This window comes from Conger conger, chromosome 8, assembly GCF_963514075.1.
Source record: "Conger conger chromosome 8, fConCon1.1, whole genome shotgun sequence".
NCBI lineage: Eukaryota > Metazoa > Chordata > Actinopteri > Anguilliformes > Congridae > Conger > Conger conger.
Genome location: NC_083767.1, coordinates 61,729,314 through 61,751,406, shown reverse-complemented (window position 1 = coordinate 61,751,406; position 22,093 = coordinate 61,729,314). Strand labels below are relative to the sequence as shown.

The 22,093-nt window shown below is 40.6% G+C and overlaps 1 protein-coding gene across 1 annotated transcript; it reads left to right on the top strand.

Annotated features, from left to right (window-relative positions):
• The first annotated feature begins 2,419 nt into the window (after positions 1-2,419).
• Positions 2,420-7,717, top strand: LOC133135671 (uncharacterized). Its single transcript, XM_061252856.1, has 3 exons — positions 2,420-2,467; positions 4,659-6,740; positions 6,872-7,717. The coding sequence occupies exon 2, from the start codon at positions 4,672-4,674 to the stop codon at positions 6,736-6,738; it is 2,067 nt and encodes a 688-aa protein (XP_061108840.1). The 5' UTR covers positions 2,420-2,467; positions 4,659-4,671; the 3' UTR covers positions 6,739-6,740; positions 6,872-7,717.
• Positions 7,718-22,093: the final 14,376 nt, after the last annotated feature.

The following is a 22,093-nucleotide window of genomic DNA, read 5'->3' as shown; positions in this document are numbered from 1 at the left end:
CACTGATTTTATGTATTATTAACATTATTATTATTATTTTTTGTCTTTTTATTGTTTGTCCCCATTTTAGTCTTATCTGTACTGCTTTTAATGTTTTGGTATTATTTTAAGTGAAATGCTTCTGTACTTCCTGTTTTAACGTTAAAAAGCCTGGCCTGGGACAGGGGTTGCAAATTAGCCATGGCTAGAAACCTGTATCCATGGCATCTACTCTATATTTTATACATAAAGCAATGTTGTATGCATTTGTCCCTGTTAAATAAACAAATTAAATCAATAAAAATAAAATAAAACTTTTGTAAATATATAATTTCATCCTCCCCACCAGATGGGTGATCCAAAACACCCCCCTCATCTCTGAAACATGGAGGAGGTAGGGTTATGGTGTAGGCATGCATGGTTACCACTGGAACTGGCTCATTTGTCTTTACTGATGATGCGACCACTAACAACCAATTATGAAGTGCATGGAAACATCTTGTCTGCTCAGATGCAAGCAATGCCTCAAAACCCATTGGAAGGCACTTAACCTTGCAGCAGGAAGACTCCAAACCTATGCTCGAAACACACTGCTAATGCAACCAAGGAGTTTTTCAGGGGGGAAAAAGTGGAATGTTGTTGACTGGCCAAGTCAATCACCCAACCTGAATCTAACTGAACATGCATTTCCCTCACCGACAATAAGACTGCTGGTAAAAATCCCCTGAAACAAAACTTTTTTAGAAACACTGATCTTGATAACAATGTTGCAAAATTTTGTTACTCATGATAACAATGCTTTTTCTTTTTTCTAAACTTCTCTTTTCAGCGAATCTCTAATTACAGCAAAGTCACACCCTCATGAGAACATAATTTAAACAACATAACATATTCCTTGTTTTTAAAGTCTTTTCTCTGAGATTCTTGCATGTTTATTACTTTATTTTGTATATTTGTTTATGCATATATTTACAATAACCAAGCAAAAATGTCAAAAAGAAGTCTTTTCATATTCCATAGTTTGTTTAATTAACTAGCATCTTTTCCATTTGCTATTGCATGAATCCTGCAATGGTTATCGGCTTTTTTTCATAACGTAATTATATGGAGTCCGAAGTAACTTCAGATTCACTTCCATGGTACTTGACGCATGATCATGTCAGTGAATTCTCCAGTGGCCTGCACAGTCCCCAGATCTCCATCCTGACTGCAGAGCTTCTCCACCCCTCGCCCCAGTGATCCAGCAGTGTGAATGGCTCTCGCTTGTCCTGACTGCAGAGGTGGAACAACCTCCCTATTCCCAAAAGAAGTCTGAAGACTTGCCTCTTCACGCTGTACCTTGACTCATCTGTGAGAGTCCCATAGTCTATAGCCATCATTTTTCACCTGTATGTATCTTTAGCCTTGTGTTGTATTTTGTATTTTAATCTAGGACTTTTGAATTTGTATTTGTCTCGGTACTGTATTTTCTTATTACTTACAGACTTGGCCCTTGTGTACTAGACTTGTTTTCATGGCTTTATAACCGATCATATCTGAATTGTACCTAATCCGACCTGTTCTGCTTGTTCTATGACCTTGATATGCACGGTTTTGTATGTGGCTTTGGATAAAAGCGTCTGCTAAATAAAATGTCATGTCATGTAAAAGGAACAAATCGCCACAAAGGGTAGAATATTAATAAGAAGACATACAAATACAAACAATACGTTTTACAACTTTTAACATAAGCATGGAAATAAAAGCATACTAGGCGGCACGGATGGTGCAGTGGGTAGCACTGCCGCCTCACAGCAAGGAGGTCCTGGGTTCGAATCCCCGTCGGCCGGGGCCTCTCTGTGCGGAGTTTGCATGTTCTCCCCGTGTCTGCGTGGGTTTCCTCCGGGTACTCCGGTTTCCTCCCACAGTCCAAAGACATGCACGTTAGGCTGATTGGAGAGTCTAAATTGCCCGTAGGTATGAGTGTGTGAGTGAATGGTGTGTGTGCCCTGCGATGGACTGGCGACCTGTCCAGGGTGTATTCCTGCCTTTCGCCCAATGTATGCTGGGATAGGCTCCAGCCCCCCTGCGACCCTGATCAGGATAAGCGGGTTCAGATAATGGATGGATGGATGGATAAAAGCATACTATAGTAAGCTTATGTTAAAAGTAGTAAAATGTATTATTTGTATTTGCATATTGCAATTATAACATTAAATGGCCTCATATTCCAAAGAACTACGATATACAGAAAGAAGCCATGAAGAAATTATTCCAACTTGCGCAACAACGGTTCTGCTCTTTATCGTTCAACACACAAAAATGTGATAAAATCTTCACGTCTCATTGCAGAAATCAATCATCAGATCTTTTTTCTCCCCTCAAAGAGGAACAGGCCCAGCCCTCTGCAAGGTGTATATATACAGCTGGGTCAGAACAATATGCATCTCACCTGAGACCACCAGCACCACTGCAACTATACCACAGAACAAGAGCTCCAAACTCATTGGTGAGATATCCAACATTCACTTTGTGTTTCAGAATGACACAGTGTTGGCAGCTTGGCTACTAGGGTAAAAAGAATATGATCATTCTACTGTCCATGTAACGCAATAAACAATCAAGCAATTAATCAATGCTTTTTGTTTAAATGGTTTAATTTGGCTACTTGTGGGCGGCACGGATGGTGCAGTGGTTAGCACTGCCGCCTCACAGCAAGGAGGTCCTGGGTTTGAATCCCGGTCGGCCGGGGCCTCTCTGTGCGGAGTTTGCCTGTTCTCTATGTGGGTTTCCTCCGGGTACTCCGTCTAACCTCCCACAGTCCAAAGACATGCAGGTTAGGATGATTGGTGAGTCTAAACTGCCCATAGGTATGAGTGTGTGAGTGAATGGTGTTACCAATATAGCCTTGCTTTGAGGATATAAGAAATATAGAATGTTTGAACCAGAACGAAGCACCTTGCATATTGTGAGGTAATGCTACCATTTAAATTAGGTGCAAGCTACATGATATGTTGTCTAAAATGTTGAATTCTTAATCCTCATACATCGCATCAGAATGCCGAATACCACTAAATACCTGACTTATTACATTCATTATTAAAACATTATACCTAATAGTCTGAACTAATATTATTTTATATTGCGATGCTAAATTATATTGTCAATTGCAATCGCTTTTGCTCTGAACAATGTATATGACGAACAAACAAATATGGCTTTGTTTCCCCACCTCTTCACCAGCCGGTATGAGGTAGCTAGTACAATTATTTTGGCCAATTAGCTGCCTAAAGTTATTATTTGTCAATACAAGGCGGGTAGCAAAATGAACTTGCCAAGGTTCAAAAAGACAATATGGTCTAACTGTATTATCAGATTAAACTAGCTATTACATTAGCTAGCTATCAAGCCATCAATCTGAATATTTCAGGATACATTTCTACAGCATTTCACATTATAAACATTCAAATGGATCTTCTGTATATGTGAATTTGCTTTCTTTTCTCAACAGCCAATGCTGAGCGATGAATCAACATTCCGGTGTTTAATCGATCAACGGGTTTGATTCGTTTAAATGGTTTAATTCAGTTTAATTATGTGGATAAATGGGGAGGGAAAGTGGATGTCCCACTTAATTGCATTTCCGGTATACTCCTAATTTCATGATAGGAGGCAGTACTGCAACTTCATGTAAGCAAATGGAGCATTAAATCGTTCTGCAACCACAAAATTACAAGACTCCATATCAACAGTAAATGATCGACATCCAGCTTTTCATTACTAGATATATATATATCGTAGTTACGAGTGCACGGTTAGATTGGTGTACCAAAAGCAACAACAAAGATGAAGTTACCTACCCTCGGCTAGTCCGTCTCATGGGACGTACCTAAATGCGCTCAGAAAGCGCGAAAATTTGCGAGCTTATTTCGATGCATTTCCTTTTTAGTTGCAGGATGTTTGCGTTATAGGCTATTAGTTTAAAGCACAGCCAAATTGAAAGTTGATTATAATGAAGTTAGCTGGCCTCCAATGTTTCAGTTCACTTTTCATGGTTTTGGGTCTTCTAAGAGTGATAAGAGTATTAGTCATTATTTATGCGATCTTTGTATTTGTTCCAGTCACCTTTGGTGAAGCTAACGTTCACATTACATTGGCTAGCTAGACCACATCGTATTAATCATATAAATAAAACAATTTCGTTCAGTTTTCACAAATTATTTTTATATTCCAACATTGACTTGGTTAAATGACAAGGAAAACACTGCCTCCTGTTCATATTCCTCAGCGTCAGTAGGCAGCAGAGCAGAGGCTACTACTTATTTGCTGTTGTGACGTCACGCTGATTTGATCTATGGCTGCTGAGTGCGGAAGAGGTTTTTGACAAACTTCAATGTTTACAAAAAAAAACACACAAGTCGATTTAACAACCAAAGTGAATCTGATCGGTCAACACTGTTTGAGGGCTTCTTACGACTGGGGAGTTTCTCAGCTCGTGTGTGCAAACTTGTTGCCCAGGTTACCAAGATGCCAGTTGAAGACATTAAAAGCTACGAGGGCTATGATCCTTTTTCATCATTTTTAATAATGTTCCCATGCCTAAGAGTGGATTTTCTCGAACAGGGTTAAGTCACAATTTTGTACACAAAGAGGTGTATTGATATAGATGCAATAACAAGTTGCATTTTATGTTTCTCTAGGAAGGAAAAAACTATGGCAACCTCAATTGTTAAAGTGACAAAAGGTCTCACTACAGCAGCAGACTGCCGAGAGGAAACCAAACTCCTGATGCAGCCGTATGCCAACTGGGAGGAGTACCTGACACCAGCACCAATGTCCATAGCCATTTTGGCAGAGCTGATCTTCATCTCCTCCAATACAGATTTTTCTATTCGTAAAGGGGGCCCAGAGGGAGGTTTCAAACATGTCAAATACCCTGACTCCTTCCGTGCCTGCCTCATGCAAGTGTGCAATTCTGGGTGGCGTGCATTCAATGAGGCACACAAGAATATGGACCAGATTCGTCTCTTCACCAACAGTGTACCAAAATACATCAAGACGGCAGTGAGGTTACTCCTCCAGGATGATGACAAGCTTGTGCAGGCCATGCTCCCAGACCAGCTGGATAACATTACAAACATAGCTGATGACTGCCTGCAACTGGCTGCGTCAACAGAGAACAAGTTCACTGATGTCATTGAACTCATCCAGGAGCTCCTTGAATGTTGCACCAGTGCAAAACAGGTGTACGGCACTGAGTTGGAGGAAGTCAGAAAGAAGATTGAAGAATCAAAACTAAGGAAAGCAGCTTCAGAGGAGGCCAACAAACGTGCCGACCTGGCCTTCAAGAACATGAGCAAGCAGCTGGAGGAGGCACAGGAGAGCTTCAAAACATCAATGGCCTCAATGCCCAGTGGCTGGGAAATGATTGGAATGAATTTTGTGGAAGGACTTTCAAACAGTGTTACAACTTTATTATCAGGGATTACATCCATGATCACTGCACCAACTGGTCTCCCTTCATTGATAACCAATTTTGTGGACAAGTCTAAACAACCAAAAGGAAAGGACCCAATCACAGAAAACAATATTTATGCCAAATCAACCCAGATCCTGTCCTTAGTGGATGGCCTCAATAGCCTTTTTGATGGAGACCAAATCAAGTGGTCTGAAATAATTGATGAGAAAACTAAGGAAGCAAAGACCAATTGGTGTAAGGACCAGTTTGTGACAATTTCAGAATCAATAAAAAAGGAAAAAGAATGCAAGCCAAAAACTGAAGCTTTGGCATTGTGCACCAAGGCCATCGCTATCTGCTCTGAACTGGAGAACCATGCACCTAAAGCAGAGCCCAACGATGCCAAAACAGCAGAGATTATAGCGCTGATGACAACTCTGAAGAAAGATGCTATGGTTTTTGATACCAAGAGCAAATCTGCGACTAATTGCTCACCGTTCCCCGTAACACCACCACAAATATCTCAAACTCAAGAAAATAGTTCAGGCTCCAAGTCTGCAGGCCAGATGGCCTCAGATAATGCCCGCTTTCGAATAGAGCAGAGCAGAGCCCAGCTTGACAGAGTGAGGGACATATATGAGACGAGTGCTGAGAACATGGAGAAAAACAAGAAAGAGTTGCTCGAAATTCTTGTCACCTTGAGAAATTGTGAAGTCAAAGAGATAGACTTCAACACGACCATAAGAATTCTGTCTGAGGGTCTTCGAGCGATGGGAAATGTGAAGGAGCAGTGGCAGAAGCTGGTGCGCTTCTTCCAGATGGTTTCCAACCTTGTGAAGACCTGCCTGAGCAAGTCCCTGAAAGATTTTGCCAAAACTGGTGAGAGGGCATCCAGCACAACATTTAAATACTCTTCCAGAATGTTTCTGAAAGACACGATCTACAACCAGGCTTTCCAGGCGTCCAACATCGTCAGCCTGGTTAATATGATCGCAGGGACATACACCGAGGTGTCTGCCAAGTATCTGATGGATGGAATTGGCAGATTGAGCAAACTCATGGCTTTGGATGTCAATAACCCAGAGTTCCTCAGTGAGCGAACATATATGGAAAATTCCTGCAATGATGCTGAAGAAGGAATAAGAAATCTTGTGAAGAAAAATAAAGATAACTTTGAAAGGAAGACCATGCAAAGGCTGGAGAAAATCGAGAGTGAGCTGAAGGCTGTGCTACCTCCAGAATCAGAAGAGAAGAAAAAGGAAATTCAGGAGGCAGTTGAAATTGCATCCAAGGAAGTTAAGGATGAAGATCAATACGCTTGAAGGTGCCATGACAACCTGAACATCTTTGGAGTGCAGTGATTGCATATGTAGTACATTTACATGTTTACATTTAATTTATTTATGTATTTAAGGACTATTAATATTAATGTTTTATTGTCTCCTTTTATTTCAGAGTCCCTCCCATTCGCCAGATGGCCTACTGAAGGAAAAAATCCACACTGCCTGTACTTTCTCTTTGCTTGGACCCTCTATCTAATCAAAATGGCCTGTCTATTATCTAGATCAAATATTGTGTCTGGAGAGGCACTACATTTTTACAATGGGGGATGAGCCCTGTACAAACTAATGCATTTTGCTAACACATTTATTATGAAATATGCCTGGCTAATGAAACTGTAAGCATTGCAAAATCATCAAAGTACACCTTTTGAGTAATCCGTCAGATTATGTTACTAATTCCATGTGTTGTCATGCAGTTTGTTATTGGTACCAGATAAAAATGTCCACCCATCCCCAACAACACACTTAATACACAATACACAAAAATAACCAATTCATCAAACCAATGGCACTGTAAGAGTCTGCACAGTTTTGGTCTTTTCCAATTGTTTTGTCTTTAAAGTTTAAACCTCATTTTCAGATTAAGACTTGGGTTGGTGCAAATTATCAAGGATCAGCATTTAACTGGAATGTGCTGAGACACAATAGCGTAGCACATGCTAGCGTAGCGCATGCTATTTTCAGTGTCATACCAATGTTCTCTTTTTACCGGTCAGTAACTCAAAGGTTCACTATACTTTAAACTCATTTATGCTTAGATGGCAATATATTGAAAGACTAGTTTAAAATTTCAGTGAGAAAACGTGAGTCGCTCGCTGAGTGAATTGAGGCTTCAGTGTACTGTTCAAGTCCGTGCATTGTGATGCTTTCCTACCAGCAATTGTAATCATTTAGTGTGCTCTTGAATGGAAGTGTCAGGAACTTATATTATTAAATACATTTTGCTTTGCCAAGTAAAGGTCTACGGTGTCTGTTTTTTTGGGTTCATATTTTGTCTCTTGGCTGAAGGGCATTTGTATTAGTTTTAAGGGGGCTTTGAGACATCCATACCCCTCATGGATCATAGTGAATCGTAGTGGATCATAGTGACCTGCAGATCAAGACCTTGAACAACAGGTCACCATTTTGGCATCCATTCCAGCATTCAGTGAAACCACACATTACACCAGCCAATGTGAGAGACTGTTTGAAATAGTTTGAAATATTCCACAGCATATCTCACATCAGTTATCATATAGGTGATGCAGCAATGCAATTTATTAGGTAGTCCTGTACAAATGTCAACTTGGTATGGAAATCTGATATTGTTGTCAAAAGATATAGCTGATTTAGGTAAAATATCCTCAGTGTTGCTGGATATAACAAACATAATATAAAAAATATAAAAAAATGATCACAGATAATTGTGTCAGATCATGTGTCTAAAAATGTGAAACTGCAGAACGGCGAAACTGAACAATGGGTCGGACAGATATAGACTGTTCTTGGACTTTTTGTCCTTTACTGGACTCGACTGGACGACAGAGTTTTTGTTGTTGACGTGATGAAAATGTCGATGTCCAGGAGATGGCAGTAATACCCTTCACAATATGCCATTTGATGAGTACTGTCTCCGCAGCCTCTGTACTAGTATGACGCAGGTGCGGACTGGTGAAGACCAGTTAGACAAACGGTTTAGTTGTGAACGATGTTCAAATAAAAGATATCCATGTTATAAAAATTCCCTCCGTTTGGTCATTCATCATAAACCATGCTTCCATTGTTGATCTCACTGTAGCTAGCTCTTTGGGATTGTATGTCTTACTCAGACTCATGTCAAAATAACCAATTTTGAGTTCGCTAAATTAATGTCGCCACAAATTATATTAACCTTTTATCTTGAGGGGTTTACATATCTACAAAAGGCTATTATTCAGCGAAATAGCTGGCTGTTTTAAATACGGACTTGCATAATGGTTGCATGTGTCCTGCATTGTTTCGGAAGGTTAGACGTTGCTTAGCTCGTTAACGGCAGCGAGGCCACACACATCTCCTGCTCATTTTGACGATCAGACCCAAAATCCTAATCTGATGGTATAGAAGCGCTTTTAAGAAAGTATGTTTTTAAGCCTGTTGTTTCCCTGTGTTCTCTCTAGGAGTTACACTTCTGCACCCCTTTGATCTCCAGAACAATACAAACAGGAGTCTGCATTGCGCAATGAGATGACACTATATCAGACTTCACTAGGCTGCACAGAATCGGAATGAGGGAAGAGGAACTCGACGCACTGGATTCAGAACCCAAGTGTGCTGCGTCAGGATTTGATACACAGGAGCCAGGGTGTGTTGCAGCATACAGCAGACCCGGGCCACACCACATAGACACGTCTGTGACGTTTGCTTTGGGAAGATAGGAAGACCCGCATACCTGGACTGTAACACACATTCTCACCATTACATATGAAGAAGTAATCAGTCAGCTCTTCTGTGTCTGTGAAACATCTCCCCAGAACCCTTCACAAACAGTTGTCATATATATGATTTAATAAAATGGAAACCGCTCTGGGCTCTTCTTGTTCTGTGGATGTCATGAAGACGGAGTGCCTGGAAAGTTCGTAGCGGGCATATGCAAGCCGTTTGCGTCCTGACCAAATCAAAACCGAGGCCGATCATGGAGACTACACGAAAGCAGAACTGGACTGTGGTCTGACGGATTTGTAACGATTGGACTTCATGATGTGAAATATGAGTGGGATGAAGGTTTAGAGAGAGATTCCGTCAATAATGGGAGGAATTTGGCTGGACTACGGCGAGGCAGGGGAGGAGCGAGGCCCTGTTCTAAAGATGGAGAATCCCATGACCCTGCAGAACTTGAATGCAGTCATAGAATTCAGTACTATAACATGCAGGACCAAGGAGTGCTCAGCACACCTCCATACAGAATAGAATGGGTGTTTACAATTTACTACAGAGCCAGAAAATGATTTCTGGTGACAAAACACACAGCTGTGGCCTGTGTGGAATGCTTTTTGCCCGGGCTTTGTGTTTAAAGCAACACAAAAGAAGTCATACAGTTGGAAAGCAATTTAAGTGTGGCCATTGTGGGAGGTGTTTTAAACAGCATCAGACAATTCATTCAAAGGAGAAGCCACACGAATGTGCCCACTGTGGGAAGTGTTTCAATCAGGCTGCTACTTTAAAGCAGCACCACAGAATTGGTACGAACGAAGAACCTTTCCGGTGTTCTCAGTGTCGCAGAATTTAAAAACGGCACCAAAACATTCACACCGGTGAAAAACCCTTCAGCTGTTCCCATTGTGGGAAGTGTTTTCATCATGTGTCCAATTTAAATCAGCACCAGAGAATCCACTCAAATGAGAGAACATACAATTGCACCCAGTGTGGGAAGTGGTTTAACGAGGCATCACCTTTAAATCAACGCCAAATAATTCATTCAGGTGAGAAATCGTACATCTGTGTGCAGTATGGCAAGAAAAAAAAGAAATAAATTATATATATATCTTTTAATTTTTTAATTTTTAAATTTTTTAATTTTTTAATTTTTTAATTTTTTAATTTTTTAATTTTTTAATTTTTATATATATGGTTTCCAGAATCTTCAGTATGGGCCTCTTTTGCCGATGTTGTGCAGGTGCCTCAGTGGCTGGAATACAAATGACCTTTGACCTTTGACTTTCTCTAGGACTCCCGTGATCAAGCTCCCACTGTCCTGCATCACCAACACAAGCCTGGAGCCTCCCCCCAGAGACCTACACCTGTTTCTGGAGGAAGCCTGGAGCCTCCCCCGAGAGACCTACACCTGTTTCTGGAGGAAGCCTGGAGCCTCCCCCCAGAGACCTACACCTGTTTCTGGAGAAAGCCTGGAGCCTCCCCCCAGAGACCTACACCTGTTTCTGGAGGAAGCCTGGAGCCTCCCCCCCAGAGACCTACACCTGTTTCTGGAGGAAGCCTGGAACCTCCCCCCAGAGACCTACACCTGTTTCTGGAGGAAGCCTGGAGCCTCCCCCCAGAGACCTACACCTGTTTCTGGAGGAAGCCTGGAGCCTCCCCCCAGAGACCTACACCTGTTTCTAGAGGAAGCCTGGAGCCTCTCCCCAGAGACCTACACCTGTTTCTGGAGGAAGCCTGGAGCCTCCCCCCAGAGACCTACACCTGTTTCTGGAGGAAGCCACAGCCCTCAGAATACTGACAGAAAAGGAGAAAATAGTATTCTGGGATTGTTTTATTTTTAAATAGCTCTGACTGTACAATATTCTGCCTACACTTCCTGGTGTAGGGAAGAGGTGTACAGGAACTCCATTTGCTTGATGACACTACCGAGAGAAAGTACAATATTGTTCTCTCAGTAAAACCAGGAGTGGTTTGTAAATTACACACAAATATCAGGACCTATTTCAGTTCACAGACAGCTGTCACTGTGGAGTACAATACCCAAAAATGTAGTAGTGACAGACCCACTAGAGCTGTCCAGAAAAGTATGTGTCTGATTTCTTTTATGTGGTATTTTTCATATTTATCTAAAAAATATTAATATTAGTTCCCCACACCCTCCCCCAGCAGTCCAGGTTCATCTTTTGACCTTCTTCCCCAACTGCCCCAGTTTTGAGCATTCAGCTGCTCCCACCAGTTCCCCCAGGACTTGCGCTCACACCAGTATATGAACTCTGTTGTTTGCTTGCTGTATAAGTATCACCCAGCTGGCCACTCTCTCTATCAGAAGATCTTGAGGTGAAACTGGCAACAATTCACACAATGTTCTGGAGCCAGAGGAACCACCAGTATGCACAAATAAATCCATCCATCCATCCATTATCTGAACCCGCTTATCCTGAACAGGGTCGCAGGGGGGCTGGAGCCTATCCCAGCATACATTGGACGAAAGGCAGGAATACACCTTGGACAGGTCGCCAGTCCATCGCAGGGCACACACACCATTCACTCACACACTCATACCTACGGGCAATTTAGACTCTCCAATCAGCCTAACCTGCATGTCTTTGGACTGTGGGATGAAACCGTAGTACCCGGAGGAAACCCACACAGACACGGGGAGAACATGCAAACTCCGCACAGAGAGGCCCCGGCCGATGGGGATTCAAACCCAGGACCTCCTTGCTGTGAGGCGGCAGTGCTACCCACTGCACCATCCGTGCAAATAAATAATTTCCAAAACCGTTCTTGTAAAGTAGCCGTCGCACTTTATTTCGAGAAATGTTTTCAATCAAATTTAAATATTGCATAAGAGAACACCACAAAATGTTGAAGCAATTTAAATTAATTATGGAAAACATTGTTGACACTTTATAACAAATGATTTCCTCATTACTTCTATCAGACAGCCCAATCCAGAATGCTTTATGATGCTTGCCATTACATATTAGTAAGCAAAATGCAAAAATACATTTTAAAACTTAAGCCTAACCACATGCAAATGAGAAAATGTAGAAAGCATTAATGTATACATAACTTGGCCCATATCTAGTTTACATATTGGTATAACGACCTGATAATCACAGGAACATAATTTAAGTGTATGCATTGTGTGTGAAGCAAATTATTGAATAATTTATTTACTGCATGTAGGCAACATATTTCTACCATTTGATAAACACTCAGTGATGTTCTGGTGCAACTTCACACCTCAACCAAGAACTGACTAAGTATTTCCACCATTCTTTGAACACCTCTGAAATGGGGTCTTAGAAGTGTGCCACCATTCTCAACATTGGATAGGTTGATGATAGACTTTCATGACAGAAATTGTAGGTGTAGGTATAAGATCTCAGTGGCAAAGGGGCTCTGCAAGCAAGGGACAAGTCATTTTCATGACCGCTCATTGTTCTACTGGGCTTGATAACATTCATGTTTGTGAGAAAAAAAAATTGTTAATTGTTTTTGGAGTTGAAAATGAATTCAATAACATAAAAAAGAAACATTCTGATTACATTCAGACTAGTTAATAGGTGATTAAATGCATTTAGTTTCCCTATATATTGGGGCTTTTTGGGAAAAGTCACCCTTTATGAGAAAAAAATCATTCATAAATGACAATTACCAAAAAAGGTCAAAGGTTCAATTTGGAAAAATTGTAGAATTGATGTTAAGGTCAAATAGAATAAACAAACGCACAAATTCCACTTCAAAATGTACTTTCCTACAGTATCTCACCAATGATGGTTCCGATGATGGGGATGACCATTATTCCGATTCCAGCATCCCGCACAGCCTGAGACTCCCTGGACTCATCATAGGCAAGGAGAATGGTTGCAACGGTTTTGAAATGCTCAATTCCATTTTTGAGCAATGGGATAACAGCCCAGATATAATTTTGCTCTTGCCACATCTCTGTGGATGAGAAACATATTATTATTATTATTATTATTATTATTATTATTATTATTATTATTATTATCAGTAGTAGTAGTAGTAGTAGTAGTAGTAGTAGTAGTAGCAGCAGCATCAGCAGTAGAATTAATAGTAATATTAGTAGTAGTAGTAGTAGTAGTAGTCATTTTGTCCGGTCCTTATTAACTATTTTACAGAATGAATGAACATCAAAATAAATGAATAACAATATTGGCCGAAAAGGTGTATCTCAGCTTATGTAAAAAGGGTAGGTGTCATAATATATCCTAATAGTTAACCCTTTCACAACTAGGTTTAGGCTATACAAAAACAAAACAGAAACAAAAACAATCATTTCATACACAAAAGTAATCATACCTCAGTCTTATATTTGCCTTATTTTTAACATTTTTTAACATTTGCTACTGTGTACTACACATTTTTCATTCCTTGTCACAGATATTCCTCAGGTTGACCTCTTTGACAGATATACATCTATTCCTGTCCTTACTCTTGTGTTTTTAAACATACCTATTCCCCTAAATTCATACTGGCTCTCTCATTTCAAACAATCTCTGAACACAGTTTGCAAGCATATTATTTTGTGCTTTGTACATTACATGTGCAGTTTTAAGAGCAACAAGATGACAACATTTTAAAGCATAAGAGTTAATAAATAGTGTGTTGGTTGGTTAATAATGATCCACGATTTACAATTCTTACAGCTCTCTTCTGTAGCATGAAAACTGGATTAGCGATGGTTTTGTATGCATTTCCCCATACTTCCACACAGTAGGTAATGTATGCAACTATTCGAGAACAATACAATATATATAGTGATTTCTGATTCAAGATATCTTTAGTTTTAAAGAATATTGCAATGGACTTAGACATTTTTGTTTTTTAATTTTTGCATGACTAACAGTACCAGTCAAAAGTTTGGACACACCATGCCTTTTTCTGCCTTCTTTGATTAATGTTTTATTTTCGCTGTTTGTAAGCAAGCAATTCATATGTAGTCAAAGTGCAGATTCTCATATCTTATTAAACTATGTTTTTATACAGTTTGGTTGCACCATGTAGTAATTACAGCACTTTTTATACATAGCCCCCCCCCCCCCCCCCTCAAATAAAAATAAAATAGTCATGTTTTGTATTGGTTGCATATCCATTGCCAGGATTTTATGTTTTTTCCTTTGGAGCTAAGGACTATCTCCACCCTCCCGTCTGCAATCCTCTCCTCCCTATCATCTGTGGAGTCTTTTTCTCGACTGTCTCCTGAGGATACTGACACAACCCTCATATCCTCTCTCTCATCTTCCTTTGACTCTCTGCATCCCGTCTCTACCAAACTAGCCTGGGCTTCTCTCCCCAGTCCTTGGCTTTCTGACGCTCTACGAGCTGACCGAACCAAACTGCAGGCGGCAGAGAGAAAATGGAAAAGGTCCTGTCTCCCCAGTGATATAGCTTCCTTCCATGCCCTCCTATCATCTTTCTATTCCTCTGCCTCTCTTGCTAAATCTTCCTTCTTTCACTCTAAAATGAATGCACCCGCCTCTAACCCTCGCAAACTGTTTTCAACCTTTTCCTCTCTTCTCACCCCCCCTCCCCCCACCTCCCTCATCACTCTCAGCTGATGACTTTGTCTCCTTCTTTGAAAAGAAGGTAGATGACATCCACAATTCCCTAATAGAGTTGGACATAATTGTGATGCATTTGCAGAGAACATGAAATTGTGCACTAATTTCTATAAACAATGTATGCAAATGAACTGTTACTGAACCGACAGTGTCAAGCAATTTATGCTTGGCCTACATTATAGTAACTTGTCAAATAGCAAGCTAGTTGCTTGCTGACTTTTATAAGTTGTGTCAGCAATGGATTTAAACAATGGTAATTATGTGAGGAAGCGCACAAAAAGCGGTAACTATGTTCTCATTATTTAATGTTATTCAGCAGCTCTTATTTTGACGGAAAATCGCAGGAAGTTGAGACCGGAACTTCGGTACAGGAAGTCTCATTGTTGCCAGCTTCACGGAGCTCGACGCAGTCGCCTTCATCGCCTCGGCTTGTTTGCGTTCTTTTTCTTCTTCTTTTGTAATTTAATGGTTGGTCAAAAATGCACTACGTGCATTACCGCCACCTACTGAGAAAGAACGTGAACCACAGACGGCGGCGGTGTCAGGATGAGCGCCACCAGGCCTTCTCAGCGCATACACATGAAAGTCAAAGTGCAGTTATCTGCTGTCTCCATGGACTCAGCGATACCGTATGTCCTGTGAGGTACTTTGTTGTTCTTGTTTTATGTCATGTCATGTCATTCTGCTTGTACTCGTGTTTTGTGTAAATATAAATTGCCTCCTAGAATGCTTCTCCCAGATTGAAGTACATTACATTTAATTAATGGCATTTGGCAGACGCTCTAATCCAGAGCGATGTACAGTTGATTAGGCTATGCAGGAAATAATCCCCCCTCGAGCAATGTAGGGATAAGGGCCTTGCTCAAGGGCCCAACGGCTGTGCGGATCTTATTGTGGCTACACTGGGATTAGAACCACCAATCTTGCAGGGACCCAGTTATGTATCTTAACCATTACACTACAGGCATATAATACTTAAGTGTACTTTTTCTGGTGACAGCTGTTGTTACTGCCCAGTCCCAGTGATGTGAAATTCTTCTGTTTCAGTACACCAGTCCTCAGACATCACATCAAGTTCAGGTGAGTTGCAGCAGCAGCAGTTTTCAGCAGTTTTACACTGCAATAACTAAATGTTTTTTCACAAAAATAAATCTGTGTGTGAGAGTGTGTGTATGTGTGTGTGGGTGTGTGAGAGAGAGAAAGTGTGTGTGTTTGTGTGTTACAGACATGCTGGTCATCAGATCAGCAGCAGCTGACCAGAGATTTGAAATGGCTCCAGTTCCAGGTGTTATTTCTCTGTTTGTGTTCATGCATTTTGTGTGTACATGAACCACCCTGGCATCAACATTCCATGGTTAAAGTCACTTAGATCAAAATTTTTTCCCCATTCTGATGGTTGATGTGAACATTAACGGAAACCCCTGACCTGTATCTGCATGATTTTATACATTGCACTGCTGCCACACAATTGGCTGACTTGATAATAGCATGAATAAGTAGTTGTAATAAAGTAAAAATGTCCCTAATACAGTGCTCGGTGAGTGTAGTTCCTTTAGACAATGATTCACTAAATTCAGTAAAATTCTATTGCCAATTTCACTTTGCTTGGTTTTATTCACAATAATTATTAAGGATGGCAATAATTGTGACACCTATGTTTTTCAGAACAAAATTAGATTACTAAATAAAACATGAGAGGAAATATATTGAAAGTGTATAGTTTTCCCATATGTTTGAACATGACGTATAGATCATTATCTGTTGTTTATTATATGCTGCATTTTCTCTTCATTTTTATTAAGGGTGGCAATAATTGTGGAGCCCACTGTATTTTCAGAGCAGCGGTAGGTTTTACTGATGCACCGGATTCTCTGGGGCTGTTCCCTTCTGAAGGGCACTGCAGAACTGGACCCGGCCCTGTTCTCCAACCATTGCAGCACAGTTCTGCCACTTGTTCATCCATGTGGGTGACATGGTGGTGCAGTAGATAGCTCTGTTGCCTTGCAAGAAGGAGGTTCTGGGTTTGAGTCCCAACTGACCAGATCCTGTCTGTGTGGAGTTTGCGTGTTCTCCCCGTGTCTGTGTGGAGTCTGCATGTTCTCCCCGTGTCTGTGTGGAGTTAGCATGTTCTCTCCATGTCTGTGTGGAGTTAGCATGTTCTCCCTGTGTCCCTGTGGAGTTTGCATGTTCTGTACCCCACAGGGTTCAGTAAAGTGTAATTAAAGTGGCAAAAGAGAGACAACTTAAAGAACTTGTTTGAGTAGTTCAGCAGCCAAGTTTAGAAGCAAAAAAGATTGTGAAGTAACTAAATTTCCCTCTAGTGGGTAAGAATGGTACTGCGTTTCTCTGGCCTACACAAGGTCATCCTGAGTGTGGTTTCAATGCGGTGTTTGTACTTCAGGGGAATTCATTTAAATGAGAAATACTGCAGTGCAAATTAATGTGCTTGCGTGCTGCAGCAGGCTGCATAACTCAGTGTTATTAGGTATTGTTTTGTAATATCCATCAAGAAATTATTAGTTATTGCTGCCTTCGACCCACTCTGAAACGATTCTGTTTGCAGGATCATACTGCATTTACATTTAATTTAGGAATTTCAGGAATTTATCAAGATTGACTTCTCCAGCTATTGTTTTTGTAAACAATCCATTCATAAAGAGATTTATTTACTGTATATTTACTCAAACTATTCCGGTAAATTACCTTGTTTTTCACTGCGTGGAATAGCTTGCCAGGACATAGTGGAGGCACAAACACTGGGGGTTTTCAGCTTGATGCGGTGCTAGATACTATCTAGCTTCTAGGTAAACTAAGCAGTAGGTGCAATTAGCGCTGGGCAAAAACTGAGCATAGCTCGGCTGCATGCCCTGTTCTAGTCTGACAAAGAAGCTCCAATTCAGTACGCGCTTGTGTGCATGGAAAATATTTAAGTATCATCTTCAGTTACCAATAGGCAGACAATATGTACAGAACAGACAAAGATAACAGACTTATTGCAGATTAAATAAAATGATCTGTCAATATCTTACTTTGAGCTGCAAAAGCCTGGTTTTTTACATAATTGTAAAGCCGAATGATCCTTGTTTTTACCACCATTATCTACTTCTAAAGTTATAACAGAACAATGACACATACCATTTTATTTTCTCTGTAATCAAACAATTCACATATTTTCAAAGTGCATACTTTTATTAAAGGGTATTTTTTATAAATTTCTGGTTTCACCATGTAGTAATTACAGCAGTTTTTATATGTATTTTATATTTCAATGTTTGAGTCAAATAAAAGAGTCCTATTTGGTTGCATATCCTTTGCATGTCATGGCTTCCTGCTGTCTGTGACCAGTCAACATCAAAACAGAAGAAGACCATTGAAGATCCCAGATCTTTCAGCAGTACTGTATATAGGCCTACATTTCATGCACTTTCAGTCGTTTTGGGCCTTGGAATTCTTGTGCTTTTTAAAGTTAGTCTCATTGCCATTATTATTTATTTATTTGACTGAAGAATAACTGAAGTTATATGCCATGTAGAGCTATATTAGTTAGCTCATCATTCATTATAATCATAACTAAGTCATTGATACATTCTCATTCTTAAACACATTTTTTTTTGCCTCTGCTGCTGTATCTGATAGGGAAAGGAGAATCACCCAGGGAAATGCTTAATTAATTAATTAATTAGCATGTCACGCTGATTAAAATCATCCTGATGGTTCAATTTACACTGTCTGGCAGTACGGATGGGGCTGAGCATGATCAAATTTAAACAGAATTGTCATAATTAATAATTGATTCGTATTATCACAACCGGGGCATTTGCGCCAAATATCCATTTCCTCTCTGTTACTGAGGATGACAGCTGTCTTTGATCTGAATGATTTTAGCTGAGCACAGAACGTAGCTCAGTCTGTGTGCAGATGTACAGAGACATCTCTGTTTCTATACCAGCATTGATGCACAATGATTGAACAGGAAATAAGGTAAATGTGGACTGAAACAAAATTGAGTTTTCTGACACTGTGGGCTGGGCTGGGCTGTGTCTGATGTACACTCAGTGAGCACTTTATTAGGTAGACCTGTACACCAGCTTGTTAATGTAAATATGTAATCAGCCAATCATGGCTGCAACTCAATGCATAAAAGCATGCAGGCATGGTCAAGAGTTCAGACTAAACATCAGAATGGTGAAGAAATGTGATCTAAATGACTTCGACCATGGAATGACTGTTGGTGCCAGACAGGGCGATTTGAGTCTCTCAGAAAGGTGATTTTCATGCACAACCATCTCTAGAGTTTACAGTTTCCATTGAGCAACCGATCACTATATATAAATGGTAGATGGTTGGCATTTATATAGCGCCTTTATCCAAAGCGCTGTACAATTGATGCTTCTCATTCACCCATTCATACCCACACTCACACACCAGTGGCGATTGGCTGCCAACCAGCTCGTCAGGAGCATTTAGGGGCTAGGTGTCTTGCTCAGAGACACTAACGACACAGCCCGGGCGGGGGATCGAACCGGCAACCCTCCGACTGCCAGACGACTGCTCTTACTGCCTGAGCCATGTCGCCCCCCACTATATCCTTTTTTTTTTTTTTTTTTTTTTTTTTTGAATGAATGAATGAATGTAACACCAAAGACAGCTGATTTCTTTTTTAAATGAAAAATTATTAAGCTCTCAAATTTGTGGAAGAATAGTAGCAAGATGTAGCAAGGACAGTTAACAAAGAATCACCCTAATATGAACACTGCTGTTTAGAATACAAACAGTGTACAGTCTTTTTTTTTTTTTCCTGCATTTGCCTCTAAATGTAATCTATAAACAAAATGTCTGTGTAAATTCCCAGTGAGGGTTTGGCATTGATCCTGAGAAAGTAACCAAGGAAACATTAGCAGCCAGATGTTATTGCTTTTGTGCAACTACATTCTTCCTTATTTCACATGTATTTCACATTAAAAATATTTTTCCATTTTTCTTATAATTACTTAGTTATTAAATCATTAGTTGATTAATCTGACTGATTAATATATTAATAGCTATGGCTCTAATAATTAGTACTGTACATATTAACTATGAATGAAAGTTTACATTATATTTTTATAATTTCATTCCAAAAGTATTTCCATGAGCTATCAATGTCCTGTTTAACTAAGTAATACAACGTGATAAACTTAAATCAATGAGAAATCTATTGCCACAAGAAATATTAAATTTAACTGATAATCATTTGAGAAGTGCAAATTTTTACAATATAATGTATGAGTCTGCCCACCATTCTGCCCACTAAATCTTCAGGCTGGCCAACTTCCATGTCCTTCCTTTTACGTTTCACGATGTCTACATCCTGTTTGCATTGCCCCACCAATCATAGCACTTGGTCCATGTCACATGTCCTATGGACACGGTGTGGGCCGAAAGAGCTGGTTGCCCACCTGCTGCTCAAAATGGCCTCCACTGTGAACGCCCAAATCTGCCTCTTAATTTCACAAATGCTTTCATTTGAAAAGATGTGAAAAATAAAACTAGATAGCGTAAGTTGGATTCCTGAACCCATGTTTTGATCCACCCATGGACACATGCTTTTTGACAAGAGCAAGCTTACATTTTCCACTGCATGCAAGAAGACACTTCCCTTTATCAGACAACGGCAAGACTGAATACCTGCTTAGAAAACACATAACTTTATTCTGCCATTATGCATAGATAAACCTGAATAGGCCTATGTGAGATATTAGGCCTACATTATTACAATAGCTGATGCTTTTATCCAAAGAAACACTAAAGGCAGCGCGTTTCAGTTCTGAGCTAAGAACTGGAGTGTAGGTTCAAATCGCACTAAATTATTTGTTGGCGAGCGTCGGGACCTCCCCGGGGATGTAGCTGGCCACATCTCAATGGGAGCGATAATCAGCCAGGTCTGTTCATTCCCTCTGATCGTTGTCCAGCGCCCACTGCTGGTGAAGCAGCATCTGGGTTAACTGTGCCAATACCCCGTAATCCTGCGTTGTTGAGCAGGGCCTTGGATTATTTCCTCATATTAGCTTGCAAGTTTGTTTGTATTTGGATCCACTGTAGCTGTTGCACATGAACTCTCCGTGGGGTCCAAATGCATAAAAATATAAACCTAGAAAATTACAAAATGATTAATGACAATGTTGAAAGTACTAAAAGCTGTGCTTTTAGTGACGCGCAATTTAAAAATGTGATGGTTAAAATATTTCAGCAATATTACATGCTAAATGTGAACATGGATTCCCGTTCTGAGCCGTGATGATAATTACTGCTGCTGATCCGGCAGATCTCTCGCTCACTTCCACCGAGCTTAGTCGGCGAACTGCGCGTTAATTGACTCCATCTGTGACAGTTGGTAAACGGTTATAGGCCTAAAAACTGCCGAGCTTGAGCTGTACCTCCATCCTTGATAAACGGTTGGAGTGTGAAACAACATGAACATTAGCCATTCTTCTGCGCAGAGCAATGACGACAAAGCTAACTCATAGCAATTTGCAATAGAATGCGATTGCTGGCCATTTTCACAATTTGCTAAATAGCTAGAAAAGTATAGAATATATTGACGTGGAGCATGAACAGCAACAGAACTTAAAACCTCTGACTAGTGGTGAGCGGCCTTCGCTTCCGGCTAAAAACTCGTTAATGAATGAACAGTTGCAATGAAACAGTTGAGTATGAAAGACGTTAAAGTCGTTAATTGTATGGTTTCATCCCGCTAAACTCGCCGTGGGGCTACACAAGGGCAAACGGTGGGGAAATGGTCGCTGTCCACGGTACTTAATGTCGGCCAACTTGTATTAATCATCAAACGCTTGCGTTGCATTTGGCTTCAATCATACGGTACATTATCTGTAGCCTATATACTTGCTCAAATAAATCATACATCAACGGTTCTTGTAATGTGTCACATTCAAAACGCAAAAATATAAACGACTGCGACAATGTTGCTCTTTTTTTTTTTTTGACCGGTAAGCTGCTCCCCATCACTTCAGTGAAGCGACCATAGAATCCACAGGAATTCATTACTTTATATGATCTTCCACACTCACGGCTTCCTCGTTGTCAGCCCACACCGCTGATTGGTCCCTCGTCACTCCGCTGATTCGTCCTTCGTCATCTGCGGAGGCGCAGAGAAGTGTGATATCGGCGCCTCCCACCCTGGCGTATCGCCCAGTAAAAACCGGGAGTATCGACAAAGAGTGGACAGGGAGGAGGAGGAGGAGGAAGAGGAGGGGAGAGAGAGAGTGAGAGAGAGAAAGGGAGAGAGAGAGAGTAGGGGGAGTGATATTAGAGGGGTCAAGAATCAATATAATTGAAAATCATGAAGCATA

What these genes read in the sequence shown, in the direction of transcription:
- LOC133135671 (XM_061252856.1), top strand. Translation starts at nt 4,672, where the DNA reads ATGGCAACCTCAATTGTTAAAGTGACAAAAGGTCTCACTACAGCAGCA.